Genomic DNA, 22,108 nt, shown 5'->3' on the forward strand with positions numbered 1-22,108 from the left:
TGGAGCACTCAGCTCCAGTTCCTGGAAGTACTGCATCTCATGGGGGCTGGATCTTCTTTTACTAACAAGTTTTCATTCCTGCGTTTTACCAGTTTTTCAGGGTTCCTAGAATATATACGCATTTCCAGATCATTTATACTAACTGAAAATTACGTTTTCACTGAGTGAGACATCCCTATCTCCAGCATTTTTTTTTCTGTCTGAAATGAGATTCTCAGCCCTGAAAATACTGCTTGCACTTCAACTACAGTCCTTAAACACATAGCATCTGAGCCTAAATTCCATTTGTAAACACACTAATAACTGTTTAATTAAAAAGCTCAAGCTCAGGGATGCTTTCAAAAGGAAAATACTCAAATTAAATATATTCCCTCATGAGCTTTTTTTTTCTGGGATGTGTAAGTGATCATTCACCTTAAATAGTAACACAGTGCTCTGCAATGCTAGCATTGGTGGAATGGCTCTACAATGAAGTTAAACTTCAAATTTTGGTCTCTCTCTGAGCCACATCCTGTTTTTGGTTAACTGATCTCATATGGGGGAAATTTACCAGAGGAAATATCTCTAGTTTGGAAAGTACCAAAAACTTATCTTTAGTTTCTTTCTGTAATTCAGCACCTTTTAAGATAGAGGTGTAATACTTTTGAGAACTCTCAAGGCTAAAGTGAAGGAGCAAGCTAACAGCACAGAAAGGAGGCCTTGTAGGTTAGTGGCACATAGTGCCCCTTCATCCCGAAACAGAAACTGTCCCATGGGTGTAACATCAGTCTTTCTGAAATGATTAACTTGCGCCTCTGTATTCTGAAAGCTTAAAAATGCCACATCCAGAACTATTTTTAAAACTTCTTGAAAGATTAGCTCACATCCTGGCAGAAACTGTCTGTGCCAGATTAACTTGCCATGACTTTTAGCAGCCCTAATTATAAAGCAATGAAAGCAAATATTTCAAGCCCTACAAACTAAGCCAGAGCACACTTTCCACACAGACTCTTTAGTTAATATGGGGCCTTGATGACTCTGCATTCAGAGCATCTACAAATACATTTACAGCATAGAGAAGTAAAGAGAAGGAAGTGGAAATGAAAAGACATTACATGTGATTCTGAAAGTATTAATAGGGCAAGTCTTCCTACTCACATAAGTGGATCTTGATATTTAAATTGGAAGCCTTAAAAATAACTTTAATAGAACTGACATCATCGTCCTTTTCCACAATCTTATTGCCAAATTTTATTAACATCCTAGCTGTTAAAGAGGCTACATGTGCAGGTACCATGGCGGATACACAAGTAATTGCACACCCACATTGCTAAACGAGCCATTTTCTTGTGCTGTGACAGCATTACTAAACTGCACATGATGCTTTTCATCTGGTGAGATCTAAGCGTTTTACAAAAGGAAACAAATGTTGCTCCCTCTTTGCAGATTGGAAGGTGGAAGCATTCACTTGGCTAGTGGTTTATCCAACCACACTCCAGTGATGTATGGCAATAAGCCAGAAGGATACTCTAAAACAAACTCATGGCAATTGGCTCCATCAGACCTACGTTTTCTTCTCTCTAATGACAATTTCCTTTGCATCATCACATTTAAACCGTTAAAACCTTAAACAATAATAATAATAAAAATGTCACTTTTTTGACAAAGTGAAGGATCAAATTATTTTCTTGGAAAGAGTCTTGCATTCTGATTCCAGTGAGGCTACAGGGTGGAACTGAAAATAGTATTTGGCCCACAAATTATTATTTTTTTAATAAAACAGAGTGAAAGAAATTGTGAACATAAACATAGGAAACTTCTTAGATAATGCTTCCAAGAATGTGACTTCTATTATTAAAAATGCTAGGCATCAGAAGATGGTCGTTATCTGTCTCCAAGTCCCATGAATGCACTAGCATACAGCTGTGAAAAGATATTGCCCGTGCAGCAAGTGAGCTGAAGTATGCTCTGTTACAGACAGCAGAGTCTGAAACAATAAAGAAAACTGAGCAGCTATCTGCCTTTCATAGGGAAGCCGTGTACATCTCTTGTATTCTGAGTATATCTTTAATACTTCCTGTTATTTTCAATTAACCACAAAGATGATTGAAAATAAAATTTGCAATCTCAATCATTTTGTACTTTTTTATTTTTTGGTAATATTCTAGGTTTTGTTAGCCTCTGTTCTGCAAATAGTGCCAGGCTTGGTGCTTATAGTATCCTCACAGTACCGTATAGTTATAAGATTATTTTTTCCTGTGTGCACATACATCAGCCCTATAAAGGATAAAAGTATATATCCTACCCCTAGACCTGGCCATCTTTTTCGAGTTATTTTTTTCTTGGATATATATTTTTTAAAATTAAGTTGCCCTTCTGAAGTCTCAAAAAAAATGTTTTGCTTATTCCTCTGTTGCTTGACATTGTCCTTTTGAGACAAAAATGTAGAAGTTTAATGGAATTCTTTGCTGGGAAATCTTCAATAAACCCAGCATGCACGCAGTAAGGGAACACATGGAAATGAATACATGTTGCTATATCAGCCAGGCAAACAAGCTGAGTCACACACAGCTGTGTGAGCAGAGTTGATGAATATTCTTTTTTCCTTTGTGAAAACACATTAATATTGTTATGAATATGTATTCATAACAATGTGAGGAGAAAAAAAATTCAGGAATTAATTCCAATGTTTCTTCTAGCAATGCAACAAAGCACTACAGTGTATAGTCCACTTACGTGAATGAGGGCTCTCCCTTGTTCCCAGAAGATCCACCCCCCTTCCAATCTATTATTTAATACAGCTCTGGTTAATTTTGTATTTGGTAATCTGCAATTATGTGGGGGAGACCATCACGCAGGGCAGCTATTCCACATGTGGAACTAACGGAGGTATCAGAGTTCAGGCAGACACTTACTGATAAATAACCTTTTAGGCTGGCATAAGCTACCCGGATGCAAACGCTGCTGTAAATGCTGCAGCATAGCAAACGAAGCGAAGCATCTAGAGCACCAGCTCCTCTTTTTACCTTTAGTTTTCAGCTAGGAGTCCCCCCCAGTGGTATTTCCCAAATTTCTTTCACAGGGAAGAACTAACAGATTTGCAACTGAAACTCTCTTCTGACTGAATCATAGTCGGTGTGGTTGCAGCATGTGATTTCAGTGTAAACTTGCCTTATCCTGATAGTGAAACTTCCTTTTGTAGAAATCTTCACTGCGCCATGAGCATCTTAAAAGGATTTGCATACCTTAGTTAACTGGCCTTGTGTTAGCTTGTTATAAATATCATCTGCATTTGAGAATAGCTAGAGGGCAGAGGCATGGGGAGGATCCCCAGTAGGCTTCAGGAGGAAATGCAAGCATCCAGATTTACTCTGAGCACTCGGGTTTTCCCCCAGGCAGAGCAGACGGAGGCGCACAGAGGGCAGCTTTCACTCCAGCCCTGCTCTGGGCACGCTGCACTTTCTGAGTTACGGGGCCAGGTCGCAGTGTCACACGGCCGTCACGGCACCGCTTTCAGGAACTAACTCCACCAACAGAACTAACACGCTCCTCAGTTTAGCTGTCCTGAGGGGAGTTTGAGCCCTTGGCCCTTTCCACGCTCACTCCCCCGGCTCCTGGCAGGGGAGAGGCCCGGAGCTGCCCGCAGCCGGGCCCCTGCTGCCCCCCCGGACCTCCCCGGGCGGCCTCCACGCCCTCACACAGCCGCCCCCGGCGGGCAGGGCCCTGCCTCGCCACCGCCCCCGCCGGGGCGGCCCGAGGCACCTCCGCCGCTCCCCGCCCGGCCCCGCGGCTCTCGCCCGCTGCGTGCCGAGGGGCCCGGCTCGGCCCGGGCCGCCCCCGCGGGCTCAGGTAAGGGGAGCGCGAGGGAGGGAGGGCCCCGGGCCCCGCCTCAGGCCCCCCCGGCCCCGCTGAGGGGCTCTGGGGGCGGGCAAGCCGCCCGCTGCCCCTCAGCATCCTCGGGCCTGGCGGGTGGAGTGGCGGGGAGAAAGAGGAGGAGGAGGAGGAGGAAGAAGGAGGAGGAGGAGGAGGAGGAGGAGGAGGAGGAGGAGGGAGGAGGAGGAAGGAGGAGGCCGGCCCTGCAAAGCCTGTGGGTGGTTGGCAGCGTAAAGGCTGGCGGTCCTCCTCTGTGCCTGCTGTCACTGGGTGCCATCAGTTACGCCTGTAACAGAGCTTCATTAGCTAGGGGTGCGGTTTCTGTCACATTTAGCATTGCAGGCTTTCATTTTTTTGGTTCTTGAGAGGTTTGGCAGCCCTGCGTTTGTTGCTAGCCTCCCTTTCCAGTGCCTAGAGAGGCCAAGTGAATTGCCTGAACCAGAAAACAAAATGCTGTTCAAAGAGAGGTATTTAAAATCCTGGGGATGCCCTGTGCACTGCGTGTCAGAGTCACACCGCTGTTTCTGTTCCTTGCCTGGCCCAACGGGTCTGGCTGTTCGTCCCCACATAGAGAGCAGCTTACACAGGAGGTGTGGAAAGTGTCCGAATTGGCTGCAGCGGTGCAGGGAAGGTGGGAGATGTCAGTCTGAGTCCTCTGACACAGGGGAGAGAGCTGAACTTGGGTCTCCCATCGTTACGGTTTTCTATACAAGGTGGCAGCCGCAACCACTTCCATCCCAGCCTCTCGCTGTGTGCTGACACAGTGCAGGGGTCTGCAGCGTGCCCCGAGCGTGCCCCAGAACCACAGTGTGAACATGTAGGCAAGGCAAGTCTGCTTAGGGCAACCTGGCACCCACGGGGCACAAACCTGAACAAGTCCAATAGACTTAAATATTGATTCCATTGTTTTCAGACTTGGTAGTATTACTTTTGGTAAAGTCAGAGTTGGTACTGAGACAGGTTATTTTGTGTCAGTACTGTCATGGGAAAAAATAGATTCCTAAAGTCTTCAGTAGATTCACTATGTTCCAAATGTGCCATGCCCCTGGGTAAAAACCTGTCTTGAACTTTCCAATCAACTGTGGAGACCACCAGAATCACTTCTGGTTGCATATCCGAAAGTGTTCAACTGCACAGCTCTCGTTAACCAAAACCTGTACTGAACATGCTTTATACCTTTTCATGTGTGGCTTTAGGTGTTTCTGGTTAGAGCACAGGTGTTAAGCTTTTTGTGATTTCCTTTTTCATTTTGCCAATAGTGGTATGACTTCAGGAAGATCACTAAAGACATATCAGTTGCTCAATTTCTGCATCTATAAAGCATAATCTCAAATTTTGGCTGCTGGAAATTGAATGTTGTTGGGGATTTACTCTACAGGAAATTCTTTTGTGTGTTGTGGACAGATGGGATCAAGACGATGGGACTGTTTACTTCATCTTTCTACAAACTAAAAAACTGTGGGAAGAAAACCCTGGACTTTTGTTTTAAAGTATTGTCCATTTTCATATTGTGTTTCAGGGAAATTTTAAATCTGTACAGTAATTTCCTGCTGGTACCTCGTCAAACCCCACTGTGACATTTAGTCACGCATGTCAGCTACAGATTCAATTAAACAGATCACTAGACTGCTACACAGGTTTGGAGCTGCTTTGAGGACTTTGATGCCTGATGTGTTCTCTTACATCAAAGTGAGTGTGTGTCTTCTTGTTTCAGCACCTTTTTTTTTCCTCATCTTTGACAGTAGTTGACTTCAAATGGCTGAGAAATCAAGCAGAGGCCCGCAGGATGTCCTCAGCTCTTCTCCTGATGAAAATGAATTTCCTTTTGGATATCCCACTAACATCTGTGAAGATGCACCTGATCAGAAGTACCTGTGCAGCAACTGCAACAATATTCTGAAGAAAGCCCTGCAAACGCTCTGTGGGCATAGGTACTGCTCAGCCTGCCTGTCGTGGATTGTACGGTAGGTCCTTGCTACAAAGGGTCACACTGCTGTGACCCATTCTGTGGCTGCAAGTACCCTGTGCGGTGCCACTGTGCTCAGTAGGTGAGAGTCTGTGGCTGCCTGGCCCACTGGTCTGTCTGGAAGTACTTACCTCTAGGGAATGCAGGGTGGTCTCTGCCTCCTTCCTTGTTTCCAGTGTGGATGTCTTCGGGGTGGGAAAGGCTGGATTACGGAGCTTGAAAGATGTCAGTTTTCCTATGTGTAATTGCGACATAATGGTACTGGTTTAGCTTTGAACAATTAGTGCAAGGCTGACTTAATACTACCATAGGAGTTTACAGTCCTTTGGTAAGCGATGGGATGGGATTTTAATAAACATTATCTTAGAGCTTTAAATTTAGTAACTCAGCTAGATCACTACATGTTAAGGTGCTGCTGCCATTAATGACAAACAATGACAGGCATTCTCCTGGACAGCCTGAAAACCAGGAGCTAGGTGGGCATTTGCTATGATTGAATACCTGCTTCTGTCCTCCCTTTTCTTTCAAGAATTACACCTTGATTCAGAGCCTTTGGAAAAGTTCCTGTCTGCCCTACAGGTGGGAGGTGAAATTGCAGTACATGTCTGTGTATATGAGTTGTATATATATGACTGTATATATATGAGTTGTATGTATATGACTTGAGCTTTGATGTTTTGGAAAACAGAAGCAGTCAAGATATAGTGACAGGGTTGTAGCCCTGGCTAAATAGGTTCCCAGCTTTATTGTTTTTCATGATCCAAGCTGCTGTTGCTTTGCTGAAATACAGATAAAACATACGGGCCTAGTTCTGATCTCGAGGAATGGAATAGCAGGGGTTTCGTTTGTTTCTTTACCTCAGTGTGTTTAAAAATCGGCCCTTTAATGAACAAAGATTATGGATTCTGAGTAGAAATTACCTCCACATTTTAATTTATTTCAGTGTGTATACAAAGACATCCTAAACTACAGTTAACTAATTGATTGTTTATTCTTCTTTCTTTTTGCCAGAAACAATAAAAATCCAATTTGCCAGAAATGTAAGGAGGAGGATCCCAGTACTTTAAGTGAAGGAAGCCTATTGGCAGAAGAAAGGGTAAGTTGTAGTAAACAGTTCATTAACTTATCATTAATCACTGCCTGGTCTACTCTATAGTCAACATTAGATTATAATTTAGGAGAAAATGTTAACTTGTGCTTCAGTCATTTGAATTTCCCAAAGATTTTGATTTTAAAAGGTGTAACAGCATCCTTAGGACTTTTCAAGTCCGTTCAGTTCTGCAGTGTAAAATTCCCCACTGTTCTGTACAATTAACCTTTATTGCCTTCCATGAACCTGTGCTTTCCTACTTGTAATAATATGTCTTAGCTGTTACTTATTATCCTTAGTAAGTATCCTAGTGGCTTTCCCACTTGGGGGTGGCAGGTTTCTCTGTACCCTTCAAACATGTTACTGAACTTTCAGGTTAGAGTTCTCTCTCAGAGAAGAAGCTGGAGTATGGGCTAGCCAGCTGAATTGCCTGGAGCGTGCTTTGACAGCCAGGATATCTGGAGAAAAGAGCGGAAAACTTAGAGCTGAACGTAATCATTGATAAAAATTATGCACTGGTGAATGTTTCCTCTGTAATTTAATGGTGCAGATCTCTTCTGCTGTTAGGTGATTTTCCAGGCATCTCGCTGCACTATTCTTTATCCTGAATACAAACAAAGGGCTCAGTACCAGCTCATCTTCTTCCTTCCATTCTGATTCCAGGCAGGAATACCAAGAGATACACATTCTGTCTAAATTTGTTAGGAAAGAATGAAACCCAAGAGTCAGCTGGCAGTGAGGTAAAAGGCAAAATATAGTAACTGACTGCAGCAAAATAATGAATTTGCAGTTAACACTGAACTGAGTAAGATCTCAGAAAAAATCCTCAGTTCTGCAGTAAATTTCCCGGTAACAGAATTTCATGCATCATGGAACCACAGATAGATAGAGCTAAACCCTTATGAAATTCTTATTCTATGTCGACTGTTAATTTTTTATAACTTTCGGATTTCTCTGGTGCAGGATTCTCCCTAAGTCTTTTGGGACTTTCTGCAAAATCTGTGGGTGGGTTACAGTAAACAGGGCCCCACTCTTGCAAACTGATCTGCCTGGACAGATTCTTATGCCTGTTGAGAGTTCACATGAAGTCAGTCACCACAAAAGCATGAGGATCTGCCTGTATAGATCAATTTACAACAAGTGATCCACAGTTTGTGAACAACAAGAGTAATAAAGACTGTATAGCAGGTTTGTTTTTTGCTCCATATCTTATCCTGGTTAATCTCTTCTTTACCTTTACTGTGGTTTTGCTTAATGTTTATTCCCTATGCTATCTGTTTATATGTTTATATTTTAAATAAGATACTTACACAAGAGGAAATAAAAGGGCCTGTCAAGAGGTGTATCTGCTTTATCTTATCCCATGATCTCCCATACCTTCCCTGTCATATTCTTAATTTATGAACCGTTGGTATACTACATGTACTTCAAGCCTTGCCCTGGTGCTCTTCATCAGTTGCTGTGCATCTGCATCCGTCACTGAAGTCAGTCAGAGGAGTGGGGGGTATCCGCCCCCGACTCTGCTCACACCCTATCTGCTGTCATTCAAGAAGCTTGCTTAGGGGACAATTCTCTACTCTGCACTGAGCTCGAACCCCTTTGTGGCTCTTCCCTCCTGGCTGTGTTAGAGCAGTGGAAGATCCTGGTTCAGCTGCAGCGAGCTCTGGGACAGACAGGACCAGGCGTCTGTGGTGTCCCACAACAACCACCGGCAGCACCTGCACCAACATCTTCCTTTGAAACGGCTAAAATGAGAGGGAGACGTCCAACTACAATATAGCAAATCAGAGAGAAATAGTTTCTGTTTCCTTTTTTTTGACCCAGAACGCTTTTGTGTCAGTGAGAGTCATCTCATTTACAGTACGAGGGTCTGACTCAGGCCCCTAACGAAGTTCCGTGCAAGCTTATGTTCCCAGATATGAGGGCAAGAAGTTTTGCGGGTATTTCAAAGCAGTGACCTGTGCGGATAAAAGAAGAGAGGAGGATTTTCTGCCTTGTTTTTTAACTGAGCTGTGTCCAGAGTGATTTAGCAACTACAGGTGTGAAACAAAAAGCATAGGGAATACACACAGCAGTAAGAAACCCTGGCACTGCTGGGACTGTCCCTGTAGTTAAATATATTTTAAAAGATCTCTTTAGTAATGTCAGGAAATTCCTTGAGCTTTTTTCTTATGACATGGGGAAAAAGCCACCATGTGCCTGATAACTTGAATTTCTTTGATTTGCTCATTAATTAGACTAGAATATTTTAGAGGCTGGGGCTGGTATGCTTTCACTAATTGCTAGCTTACTACATAATATCTTCCATACATGCAGATGGAGCCACACATGTGTTTGTACAGCCTATTATTATTTTTAATTTCTTGTTTGTGGAGTTGTTTGCGATCTGTGCGCAGAAATTCTTCAGAGGTAAACTTTGCTTAAGGGTTGAGAAGAGGAAAGGAGTTTCTATTAGACTCTGCATATATAAATTGATTTCCTTGTTACCATTCATAGAGCTGGTTGTGCTTCTTTTATATGATTTAATATGACGAATGTAGATGACTACAAACATTTGTATCTAGATTAAAAAACAAACAGCAATGTTGATTCTGATAATTTTGTTAACTTTTCTAACTCATTATGTAGAATTTCAGTAACTTCATAGAAATGTGGACATCATTTGTAAATACTTTTCCCCCCTTTATATGTAGAGACACCCTCCCCGGCCCCAATTCCTATCTTGCTCTTTGTTAGGTTACATAGGAAATCTGCTGTCCTCTGTACTGTGTACTTACCACTGTCTTGTTCTCGTGTCACTGTACCTATTTTGATTTTGCAAGAGGTAATATTAAAAATGTGTAGTGTTTCATCATTTACAGAATAATTTCACAATTCTTCACAGCATAAGAAAAAAAAACAACGACTATGTAGTAAAAAAAAAAAATCTCACATGTGGTTTACATTTCTTTAGTACACAGTGCCATACTAAATGGAAACAGCCTGGTCTGAGAAATGTAGTCTCACTGCAGAACAGACCCAAGTCCTCTCTACAGCACTTTAGGAGGTGTTAATGACCCCAATAATGAAATGCATTCATTAGAGTCGCACATGGCAGCACCCTATAGTTAGGATCACATCAGCACATTCATTGCACGTGATGTATTTCAGGCTTCTGTGAAAAGGAACTTGAAATAAAAGCTATAGTTGGCTATGCTCTTTTCAATAAATTTATATTGCATCAAATAATTTATTTTTGAATCATAACAAAGAAATTATAATTATTTGACTCTACTAACACCAAAATACTTGCTAAATAGGAAAGTGTTATGGTAGTAGAGTAAATGAAACAAAAAAAGAAGGGATTTATCAAGATCCGAAGTCTTGATAATCCCTACCACAAAAATGCATGCTGGAGTACTTCCTGACCAGTGATTTTTCCTTACTGTGTTTACTTTCCAGGCTTTTGGCGATGCTGCCATTAATAAAGAGATTTCTGAGCTCAAAGTACGCTGCGTGACCCCTGGATGCAGTTGGTCTGGTATCATGAAAATTTTTGAAGTACGTTTAAAGGCAATTTATTTAAATTAACATGTGCTTTTACTTGAATGTGGACAGAAGAATGAATCTAGTTTCTCAGCAAACACAGATTAGTGCAAATTCACAAGAATCAACAAAGATATCATGATTCATACCAACAGAGTATCTCAAAACATCTCATTAAGTTTAACAGGGCTTTGATCGAGTCCAGAACATCCTGAATGATTGTGAAATTAACGTTACTCAAATGTGTCAGCTATGGTTTTTTATTATATTTATTTTCCATAGAGCTTACTTATTATTTAAATTCAAAGATGCTACAAGCAGTAGCATGAAAATACTTCAATTTCCAGGACATTGTTATGAGCAATTCTTCAGTATTTTTTTAAAATAGAGATAATTTCATCCTGTGCATATGATTCCAATTGATTGAATGCATTCATCATTCTTTTCAGGCAGATGTGAAATGCCCCAGATAAAAAATTTAGATGGACAAGGTTTGTGAATCCGACATGCAAAACAGAATCATGAAAAAATGCAGATAAATCTCATGATGCTAAGGCAGCTTTATTTTGGACCACTGCTGTAGGAACAGGGTGCCTTTCTGTATTTGTAACAGGGAGTCTGCTGTGTACCATGGATGCCTGTGAATCTGATAAGCATCTGAGGTGCTGCTGCCTTTTCTAGTCTTCGCTGATTTTGCACAAGTTTTCTCTTTGAGTGCATTCCTCTTTAAGGAAAAAAATCTGCCCAGTTTGCTCAGCTTCATAGTTTTGAGAACTGGAGCCCCTCTCAGCACGAATACATGGCAAAATGAATTTGAAAGTTGAGCGTGTGATTGAAATTGGCATGTCTGAGCCAGTTCTGTAGGGGACAGCCATCTCCCTCTGAAGACAAAATCAGTTGTGACACAGTGCCAAAGTTTCAGTAGAAGAGGCCAGAATAAATATTTTCTGTTGGAATACTGTATTTTTAAGAATGAAAGTGGACCTGTTGGATGTAGTCACAAAAGATGATGCTGACATTTTTCCTTATTGAGATGAGAAGATGCAAATAATGAAAAGGAAAAGTTTTTAAAGTTATTTAAAATATAGAGGAGAGTTGTATCCTAACTGTTGCATAGGTGTCAGATGGCCATTCTTTTATGCTACATAGAGATGTCAGCAGGCTAACCACATTTATCCTGTCAGTCAGAGCAGTTCAAGAGAGAGCTCATGTTTGAATTTATCAAAAGTTGTGGGATTTTTTTTTTTTTAAAGTTTAGAATTATCAAAAAAGCCCCAGTAAAGATGGTGGATTTTTCAACAGTAATCTTGGTAACGCTGTAGAGTGGGACTTTACCCAAGCTTAGAAGAAATGCAAAGCAAAGCTGGCAGAATGCAAGCTATTTATTGAGAAATGTTTATCTGCAGTTAACATTTTGGTTTGCAACTTCTAACTTCCAGGAGCATCAGAGTTTATGTGAATATGCTTTAATCCCTTGTCACACTGGTTGTGGACACATGGTAATGAGAAAGAATCTTGCAGATCATTTGGAAAACGGATGTGTTAATAATGTGACAATGTGTCAGAAGTGCAAGCGGAGCCTATCCAGTAGTGAATACCAAGTAAGAACATTTGTTTGTTTCAAATAATGGTTTTATATTAATTGCTTAAATAATCTATCATGACATTTTTCATCCTGATGTCATGAGTGCTGCTGCATGTGGAGAACATTTAATTCTTCTGCATTTGCTATTTTTTCCGTGCATGTATTCGAGAGAAAAATGACGAGTATTTGATAGTCTGCTTGTGATATTACAGCAGGGAGAGGGAAATACCTGTGTGCTCATCCAGGGCTCGGGTAGTCCACATTTTAGCTCCAGCGTCAAAGTGTGTCTCCCAGTATGAGGTAGATGTCATACAGAACCACAGGCAGTTGCAGGGAAGAGATCTTGAAAGAGTCTGGTTTTTTTATTCAAACTAAAATTGCCTTTTTTTTTTCCTTTTATCAGATAGTATTTCTATTAGATACGATCAAATATATAGATCTCAAAATTAGCAGCAATGTCCATACAGACCAGGATGCATAAGAACTCATTCTGCCAGAAATTTCTCTGACTATTTAAACTTTTTTTTTTAATTTTTTTTATGTTTGAGTTGCGTTTCCCACTGTTGTGACAGGGACTTGCAAGATGTATATATCCCCCGTGTGTGTTTATATATATTTAAAAACACTCGTCTGTCCCCAGCATTTGCTCAAAATTCTCTTTAAAACAACAAATATTTTTTCTCATTAAATTGTAGTTGATCATCAAACTTTTAAGTTTATGTTGCGAAACCTATTGCATTCTTACTTAAATGCATTGAATTTCTCAGTTGATGCTCAACATTGTGAAAACAGGGCAACAATCTGCATTAGTACTTGCAGATTTTAAGTGACTTCGTGTGCTCATTTTAACATCTTTAAAGCTGCTCTTTATTTTTCCCCGTTTTTGAAGATGCAGTGATACAAGTTCTGGGAGTGGTCTGAGGGCATCAAAGGAGCTAACAGAAACTGTTCTGTGTTGCTGAAGGAGGAAACGGTGTGGTGGGGCAGATGAAAAGTGGTAGAAAATTAGCTGCTATGCAAAGAGATTGCCAAAGATACAGCATCAGTGGCATGTTTCTCAGCCTCGTGGTGGAAGTGCATCACCTTCTGTTTAGGGCATTTTGTGCTTTAAAAACTCCTGGGACAAAGCAACAGCAGCGTGAACGAGAGAGACCCACCCTTGCTAACACCACTACATGTGTTTCGATTTGAAATCTCTGCAAACTTTCTCATCCCAACCCCACCTAGCTTGTGACTCTGTGGGCTCTCGTCTCGGAAGGTGTTGCTGGGACAGCACTCTTCTAGGGTAGGGCAGAATAAATATTGAGCCCATCAGATAATGCAGAGAGAACAGTTGCCAGCCCTGGAGTTTTGTCCTGGAATGGGGGCATAGTGATGTTAAGACCTACATAGCAGGAGCGTTGTGAATACCTCAGAAATGTAGCCTGATGTAAATAGCAGTGGGTGGCTTTATATGCCATAACTGTCACAGATGTAAGCCTTTCCAAATACTGAGCCATGAGCTACACCCAACATGTGGGGGTAACAGTCCTTCTGGAGTACGAAGAAGGCACTCTGGCTAAAACAAGCTTCTTAGAAAGCTTTTGCATGTGCTCTTCATATCTCAGCAACTCTTACGGAGAGAGAAGAGTATCTGGACCCAGGCACATTTTACCAGTGGTAAATCCAGTGTCTGTTTCAGAGAGACTGCAGATACCAGAAGGTGGCAACACTTAATCCCTTGCAACCTTCTGAAAGCGCAGTAGGCAAGCAGGAGAGTGAAAGAGGCAAGCAGGAGGGTGAAACTTGAGCTGAGTCTGTTCCTTGAGCACCTTTCTCTTTCCTGAGCTCTGTGACGCTGCAGATCTACCTCAGCGGGCTTCATTTTCCTGCAATGACAAACTGTTTTCCTCCCCCTCGTTCTGCTTAGCTGTCATCTTATTAATTTTTAGTTAGGAAGCCTTGGCAGGGGATTTGCCTTGAAATGTTGATCTTTCACTGCCTGCCTTAGTTAGCATTCATAAAATTGGAATTCCACTGGTTACGTGATCTGCCTTATTAAATTTATAGTTATGTGGCATATGAATTTTGCTTGTTTGTGTGTATATCCACAGTCCTCCAGGAGCACGGGAAGTTTGGGGCACTGCTCTCACTCTCTCCATCTTAGCCAGTCAGTTGTTGGTCTCATGACTTTTGCAGTCCCATATTTTAAACAAACTTCCCGCCAGCCTCTCTCCCCTTCAGGAAGTTGGGGGTCTGAAGGAGTGAAAGAGCAGCAAGTAAGAAGTAAAGACACACACTGTGCAATACCTAGGATACAGAGTATTTAAAAATAAATTAAAGAGTGGAAAAAAAAACTGTCTGTATTTCTGGGGATCAAAAGAGAAACCTCAGGACTCTGCAGAGGAAGGACTTGAGGGCTGCTGAAATGGCTTTATCAACAAAAAATTCCAGACTATAGGAAATGTACTGGCATGCAAAGGCATTTATAAAGATTAAAGGTAACCCCCTTGTATAGTTTGGGTTGAAAGCTGACAGTTGCTGTGTTAAATACACAAGTTACAGTTGTAGTTTGAACCAATGGCAGGAGGATTACTTTCCCCTCCTTGAAGCCAGGAAAGGCAGGAAGTCTCATGTTAGCACTAATGCATTTTGCATTACTACATCATGATGGAAAATTTGGATTCCTGCCTTCAAAATGTTAATAAGCAGAACCTGAGAAGGGTCTGCACACTAAGCAAACTATACGAAGCCAATGGAAGAAGAGTTTTTATTTGGTTTTCCCATGTATTTGCTTTCTGTTCCATAATCGACCTGCATGCCACTGGGTGTACATATGTGTGTACATACACATGCATGTGTGATTGTACATGCTATGCTTTCAACTGGGCAAGACTTGTACATTGCCAATCTTGTATCAGATTTCCCAGGATGACCTTGCAAAGCATCTGTAAGTAATTTCCAAGAACTCAGGGCCTCATAAGTAACAGATCACACGTTGTACTTTCATTTAACGGGTGTTGCATCTGGAGATGTGTCACTGAACATACCTGCTGAGCTGAGCTGCGTGATCAGATGAGAAGCTGAGCTTAAGAAACCACTGAATCCGTCCCCTGTGCAACCAAGTCCTTGCAGAGGGGACAGCAGCACCCACTTTTAACAGATGTGCTTTAGTCCCACGCTTCTGAAGGTTATTTTGTCTGAAAAGAAGCCTGAAAACAATGCAGTCTATTGAGTAGTGAGGTCGAGAGTGGTCACTGTCTGGACAGGGGTACAGGGTTTTGCACCGTGTGTTGCGGAGCTTGTAGTGCTCCTATGGAAGTTACTCTCCTTTCTTTTACTCTTCCTTAAATCCACGCCTTCCAGGAAGGAAGGAAGAAACTTCTTGCAAACTCTTCCATACCACAGAATTTCTTGTAGAAAAGCTCCTCTAGCCTTCATTTTCTGTGAAATAGGAGTAGCATTCCCAAACAGAAGCAATGTTTCAAAGACTCCTAAGTAAAGATACTCAGTGATTTTAATAATGTACTCAATTCCTTTCTTGTTTTAATGACAGAAACATTCATGTGAAGGCAGTTTATGTAGGGAGCAGAAACGTGTGCAAACAGAAACATCATCAAAGGAAAAGGTAGGTAAAAGATGAGTGAAAGCAGTACAACTTTATTTCAATTCATGAAAATATCACTTGTTCATTTAGATTAAATGATCATCTGAGAACATCTTCAGATATGGCAGTAATATCTGGATGCTTTTTACATCCCAGCATAGCTGTCATGTATAGCTTCTCTTCTCTGCTCCCACAATTAACTTACTAAATTAATCTGCCAAAGCCAGGGAAGTGTTTGTTTCCTTTCAAGTATTCAGGAAGACCCATGTGACTGAAAGAAGAATATGCTGTCTAACAGTGTATTTAAAGATAGGTGCTTTTGGTTGTGAAAGGAACTAAATTCTTGTGCCAGCCAGAGCTTTTGGTCCAATAGATCCATTATTCCCAGGGCGTGCTGCAAGACGCAGCTCTTCTGTGCTTTCTGTAAGAGCAGGAAGAGTGTAAAAGTGGCTGTGTGCACGACTGTGGTGGGCCAACTTGCTTATTGCCATATTATTTATGACAAGTTGTTACTAGGGAATCACTGTGGTTTGTTAAACTCTGTTATATCAGTATGTTAGAAAGGCACTCAACTGCCGGATTGCCTCCAAGTAACTTCCAATCCACCACACTCTTGGTTGATTTATCAATGAGTATTCAGAACTGGTCAGACACTGTAAGCTGTGGCAATGCTTTGACTTGAATTAACCTGATTTATAGCTGCTGGGGATGGGACCAAGGTGTTAGTAGGTAGATACAAGAATTGAAATTGGTATTTGATTATTTTATTGCCTTTTCTTTCTTTTTTTTTTTTCAGCAGAACCACTCTACAGTCTTGATCAACAAGGATGGATGTCGGTTTTCTGAAGTTGGCTGTTCATTTAGGGTAAGTGAAACTGCTGCCTTCAGGAAGGCCTCAGATGGCATGCAGCTCAGTGCCTTTGGTCTAGCCAGCCTTTGTGTTCAGGGTATTAGTCCTTGATTGAATTGTATCTTTAAGGAAAGTGAGAAATGTACCCATTTTTAGTAGACCAGGAGAGATGATGTTGGAACTGTTGTGGTTACACGGTGTGTTTAAGATGCGGTTTGCTCTTTGGCCTGCACAGTGCATTGACTTCAGATAAAAATGGATGTTTATTACAATTCTGCTGGGTTAGAGGTCATTAGAGGGCTTGTTGGTTTTCCATTCTCCATGTCTCTGAAGAGAGTCTGCTGCTCTGTAGCTGGGCCTGTATCTCGCAGTCCTCCCATCCCTGTCTCTCCCAAGAAGCTAGAGGGAACATGGCTTGATTTGGCCAGTTATGGTAGCTGTATAGAGAGTATTAATCATGTCTTCTTACAGGGAAGCAAAGAGAAGATGAAGGAGCATGAAAAAACTGCAGTTGGGGCCCACATGCTGCTTCTGCTGCAGCACATAAAGCAACTGAAGGCAAGCTTGTGCACTGTTTCCAAAGCTGCAAATGGTTTCGTCCCACAATCACAGCTGAATGTGAATGTTGCAGACAAAAGCATCCCTGATCTGCAGATCCCAGGCGGTCTGGAAATCAATGGGGATCTGGAAGTAGACTGTTTTCCTGCATCTTCTGTTCCTGAAGATGAATCTGTTCTGCAGCAACTTGTGAGGGAGAAAGTGATTTCTGAGCTAGAAAATAAGCTACACGTGTTTGAGAATATTGTGTCAGTACTCAATAAGGAAGTGGAAACCTCTAACTTGGAAATCACAGCCTTTCGGAGACAGAGTGAACTTGACCAAAATATAATACGAGGCCTTGAACTGAAGGTAAATATTTATGATAAACATTGCCTGTGTGCTTGCTGTGTAGATGACATACTTAACACATGTCAGAGAGAGACGATGTAGAGATGGGGATAGAAATGAGCACAGGAATTGAAGCTGTGAAGGGTTAAGTTCTGGACACATCTACAAGATCCTTTTCTTGTTTTGGATAAATTTTCAAATGGGGATCTCTTTAAAATTTTTATCTAAATTTGTGTTTAGGCAGTTCTGTCTCTGGTTATTCCTGAGAGTTGTAAATGTTAGGAATTTCCTGAAAGAAATCAAAGGAAACCCTTCAGAACATGAGGACACTTGTACAGTTCTGCTGCTTTTGCAGCACATCAGCCTGGGCAGTGGGGTTGATTGAGAACTGCGATGTTTTTTTTCTAGATTGCAGAGTTGCACCGGTGCCTGACCCAGAAGGATGCAGGCCTCAGCAATCTTCATAAGAGTCTTCTGTTCTCTGAGCAAGCGTCCTACGACGGGGTCTTTCTGTGGAAAATAACAGATGTTGGTCGGAAGTTACAGGACTCTGTGACGGGAAGAACAGTCAGTTTGTACTCACCAGGTAAAACACGACGTATACGTGTGTTAGCAAAACTTGGTCCTTTAGAAAACCCACTGATTTCTCTAGAATGACACTCCTTTCTGCTCATGGACAGGAAGTGCTTTAAAATAGCTTCAGGGAGCTATTAAGGAGAGCTCCTAAGATGCTGTTTGTGTGAAGACCTCATGCTCTCCTGCTTGGTATTCAGGGAAGCTGCCACAGAGCTGTGTTCTGTTCTGGGCTTTCATTTTGCAATTTGCCCTCCGCTGCAGCTACTTGCAGTGACATCTGCTGGATCTCTGTTGTCTAATCCACAGCCTTGGTGCCTGATGGTACTGAATGGTCTTCTGCTGCAGTTTTCTCCCATGTGAGAAGTAATTTGGTTAGGTAAATTATCCTTCTGTGGCTAACACCAGGTAATTTTCACCAAGGTATGAGTCATTAAAAGGATTCCAGCCACTGGATTTTCATTGCTTATTAGCTGTACTGATTTGTGTGTTTTCCTCATCTCTATAATACCAAAACATGACACAAATATTCTTGCATATGCCAAAACAGTCATTTTGTCTTATTTTCAGAGGAGGTTTTACTAATGAAGAGTTCTGATTTTCAGCTTTCTACACTGCAAAGTATGGCTACAAGGTTTGTCTGCGGATTTATCTGAATGGGGATGGGACAGGAAAAGGAACCCATGTGTCACTGTTCTTTGTTGTTATGAAAGGAGACTATGATGCTCTGCTCCCTTGGCCTTTCAGACACAAGGTAAGAAGGGCAACTTTTTCATATCTGATCCTAGCATAAACCCACTGCTTCTCCCAGTGAACTCAAGAGAACTTTTTCTCTTGACTTTAGTGGAAGTTGGAGCGTTTTCCCATTTTCTTCTCTGATGGCTTATAAGCCACACTCTAATTTTGGGTAGTAATTTGGCACTGAATGGAGTGATTTGCACTCAAGGAAAGCTGCTCCTACTGAGATTCAACACTTGCCCTGAAGGATTTTCAAACTCCAGGATACTGAAATAACTCTGCACTTTCAAGGTTATTGTATCCCAACCTGTGTCCACCTGGGATAAACCAGGAGACACAATGTTTCCTGGCTCTCCTATACGTATATAATATCAGTTTATACGAAAATTGCGATTTGCTGCCTGAAACACAGGTGTTACAAATGTGAGGTTAGAGTTCCACTTATAAATATGCCATAGATGTCTTACGTTATCCTGATCTGTTTTTTTTTCTTTTTTTTTTTCTTTTTTCTCATTTTATAAGTGGAATCTGATAAGGGCAACAATGATTAGAGAGACAGTGGAAATATGCGCAGGGTTCTGATCTCTTCTAGTATTTGCCTTTGTATGGTAATAATTCTGTAAGCCTTTCATATAAATAGCCTTCCTACCATCTAGCAGTTAAAAAAGTAGAAATCAAAGTTCTCAATCCTCATTGTATTAAAAAAAGTATTATATGTATTTTACATTTCCAACTAAAGAACAGTGAATTAATAAAAGTGGTAATAAAATGGTGAGAGCCTATACTGATATTTAGGTTGTGTCTTCTACATATTTGCGTACAAGCAAGAGCTGTTTCTTTTGATTCCAAACCACAGCACCAGAATGAGTGTAATGACTGGAACCAAACCTGGGGTTTGTTTAAGTTGTCAGGAGAGAGAGAAAAAAAAGTCTTTGCACTGTAGAATTCTCTACCAGGAAATAATTACTTACTTTATTTTATTTCATTTTATTTTATGGGTGGCAAAGTTTTAAATATTTAATTTGGGAACTGTTACAATCTCCCTTGTTCACGTTAATTGACCTTGCAGGTTGTGAAACATTCATTATAGTTTGCATTTAATTATAAATAGAGCATCCAGGTGCTTTTGCAGCATGTTTGTGTGTTTGTCTCTGATATTTTCTGGTTCGTTTTTCAGTTCAATAGCTCATCATTGCTGCATTCTGTTTTTCAGGTTACATTTATGCTGCTTGACCAAAATAATAGGGAACATATTATTGATGCATTTCGCCCAGACTTGACTTCTGCTTCCTTTCAGAGACCAGTGAATGATATGAATGTTGCAAGTGGCTGTCCCATGTTCCTCCCTTTGACCAAATTACAGTCACCTAAATATGCCTATGTGAAAGAAGACACACTTTTCCTTAAATGCATTATAGAAACAAATTCCTAAATCTTGAAATATGGGTGTCTGGTAAATCGACCACTGAAATTCATTAGTTTACGAGAAAAAAACCATCAGCTTGAGACATCGTATTAGTTTTCATTTGCACTCAAAATCCAGAGAGCCTGAGCCTGTGCTGCATTGAATTAATTCAGATCAACCGGATCTGCCCGCTAGCGACAGTTACTGCTGAGCATGCTGAGTGCTTTGCCCAGTGCCACATGGAGTGTGCTACTGCAAATGAGAACTGTGATTATTTCATGAAACAGCTGATACTCCTGCCTTAGATGTAGATTACAGTCACACCCCTGCAGATTCACATGTGGACAGAGGGGCTGCTCCTTCCCACGTGTGCCCAGGTATGTGTGTCACTCTGGCAGAGTGCAGCCCAAGCTCCCATCTGGCAGCCTTGGCTTGAGAGGTTGCAGGGTTGCAAGAGGTGAGGCCGAGCTTTCCACATCCTCCAGTAGCACCGAGGCACGCGGCTCACTTTTCCAGGAGGTTCCATGCACCTCTCAGCTGCCCTGGCTGGCAGCCCTGCAGTGGGATTTTGGCTGTTCCCTGCCAGGGACAAGGGCAGATTCCTTCCCCTGAGGCTCCATTTGGGTGTCTTTGTGCTTTTTGGTAACCTTGAAAGCAATGAGTTGTGGATAGCGTTTGTAGCTTGAAATCCTTCTACTGGATGACTTATTTCTTGCTATTTATTTTAGTCCTATATTTATGTGCTCTGTAAAAAAAATGCACTGTTGCATCAGCAATGTGACCAGATTACACTGTGCCTGGGGGAAATCAACTCCAGTGTTTCTGAAAGGAGTAGTTTGACTTTCCCACTTCAAACGTGGAGCTCTGAGGGTTAATCCCAGGGAAGTCCAGAGCTGCCGGATCAAGCAGTGGTAAGGACCCTTCAGTAGCTTTGTTTTAAAGTGTTCAGTGTCTTCTGAAACTTCAAGGCAAGTGACTAATTAGGAAGCACCGATCTTTTTCCTGTTTATTTATTTTTCTGTGCTCTGATTTTTCTTTTTACATGCTAAAATGGAAATATCTACTAGAAAAGTTTTTATCCTTTTTTTTTTTTTTTTAAATAGAGGCAAGGAATGAATAGAGACTATTTTTACAATCAAGTCAAGCTTGCAAATGTATGAAGTTCAAATGCTAAACCTTATCCTCCAAAACAGCAAGCATCATGCTCTTTATTCCCTACTTAACAACTGATTGGCAAAATCACTGGAGTCAGGTTTTGGTGCAGCAGTTTCTGAACTTCCAGCAAACTCATGCCAGCAGCACAGCTTGCTCGTCCAGGACCGCAAGGCATTCTCCAGGACCAGTGGGACTGTAGTGCACAAACCCAAGGCCTGATCTTGCAGACAGAGGCAAGCGTGTATTTATGAGTGAAAGGCTTTTATGCAACTATATTCATTTTTCCTCTGCAATATTCCCCATGTCTCACTTGAAAACTCAAAACTGAGAGACAATATTGTGCCCACTGCATGAGAAGGGAAAGGAGAAACTATTTGTCCACTGATATTTTGCAAACCATGGAAACAGCAGCTGTCTGGTAGAGCTGGTGAAATGTCATGTGCTGTAACTAACCTCCAGCCTGACTGCTGACTTACGAACAGATATTTCAATCTCTCATTTCTATCTCGACAGCATCCTTTTAAATAATTAGTTGTGATGAAGTATCAGATTTCAGAAAACAAAAAAAATTCATAAACAAATATCTGTCAAAGGTTGTTTGGGAAGGAACTGGATGTTCTTTGCCCTGCCCCATAGTTTTTTTCTCTTCCGTGTTTGAAATGTTCTTTCAGGCACAGAAAGTTATTTTTCCAGTTATGTGCCAGACCCTCTAACCACACTGGAGTAATATGCCTAAAAATATTACGCTTTTCATAGCTGTGCAATTTTGACAAGTGCTGTATTTATTACAATCATTCATATTTTCTTAACATTTTATTTATTTCCTAAATAAAGCTCACTAACGTAAAAAAGGTTTGTGTATTATTTTAGCTGTAAAATCGGGAATTGACTCAGA

General features: G+C 41.3%; 1 protein-coding gene across 4 annotated transcripts; it reads left to right on the plus strand.

Moving 5' to 3' along the window:
• The first annotated feature begins 3,721 nt into the window (after positions 1-3,721).
• On the plus strand, positions 3,722-22,064 carry TRAF1 (TNF receptor associated factor 1). 4 transcript variants are annotated; one of them, XM_035555539.2, is made up of 11 exons: positions 3,722-3,828; positions 5,595-5,816; positions 6,830-6,914; positions 10,350-10,448; positions 11,873-12,034; positions 15,554-15,625; positions 16,404-16,469; positions 16,926-17,363; positions 17,751-17,928; positions 18,521-18,669; positions 19,867-22,064. In XM_035555539.2, the coding sequence occupies exons 2-11, from the start codon at positions 5,608-5,610 to the stop codon at positions 20,083-20,085; spliced, it is 1,677 nt and encodes a 558-aa protein (XP_035411432.1). In that variant the 5' UTR covers positions 3,722-3,828; positions 5,595-5,607; the 3' UTR covers positions 20,086-22,064. The 4 variants fall into 4 exon arrangements, with proteins under 4 accessions (XP_035411432.1, XP_035411431.1, XP_050570532.1 ...); XM_035555538.2 differs by having other exon boundaries at positions 3,725-3,828; positions 16,401-16,469; XM_050714575.1 differs by having other exon boundaries at positions 3,725-3,828; positions 5,598-5,816.
• Positions 22,065-22,108: the final 44 nt, after the last annotated feature.

This window comes from Cygnus atratus, chromosome 19, assembly GCF_013377495.2.
Source record: "Cygnus atratus isolate AKBS03 ecotype Queensland, Australia chromosome 19, CAtr_DNAZoo_HiC_assembly, whole genome shotgun sequence".
Lineage (NCBI taxonomy): Eukaryota > Metazoa > Chordata > Aves > Anseriformes > Anatidae > Cygnus > Cygnus atratus.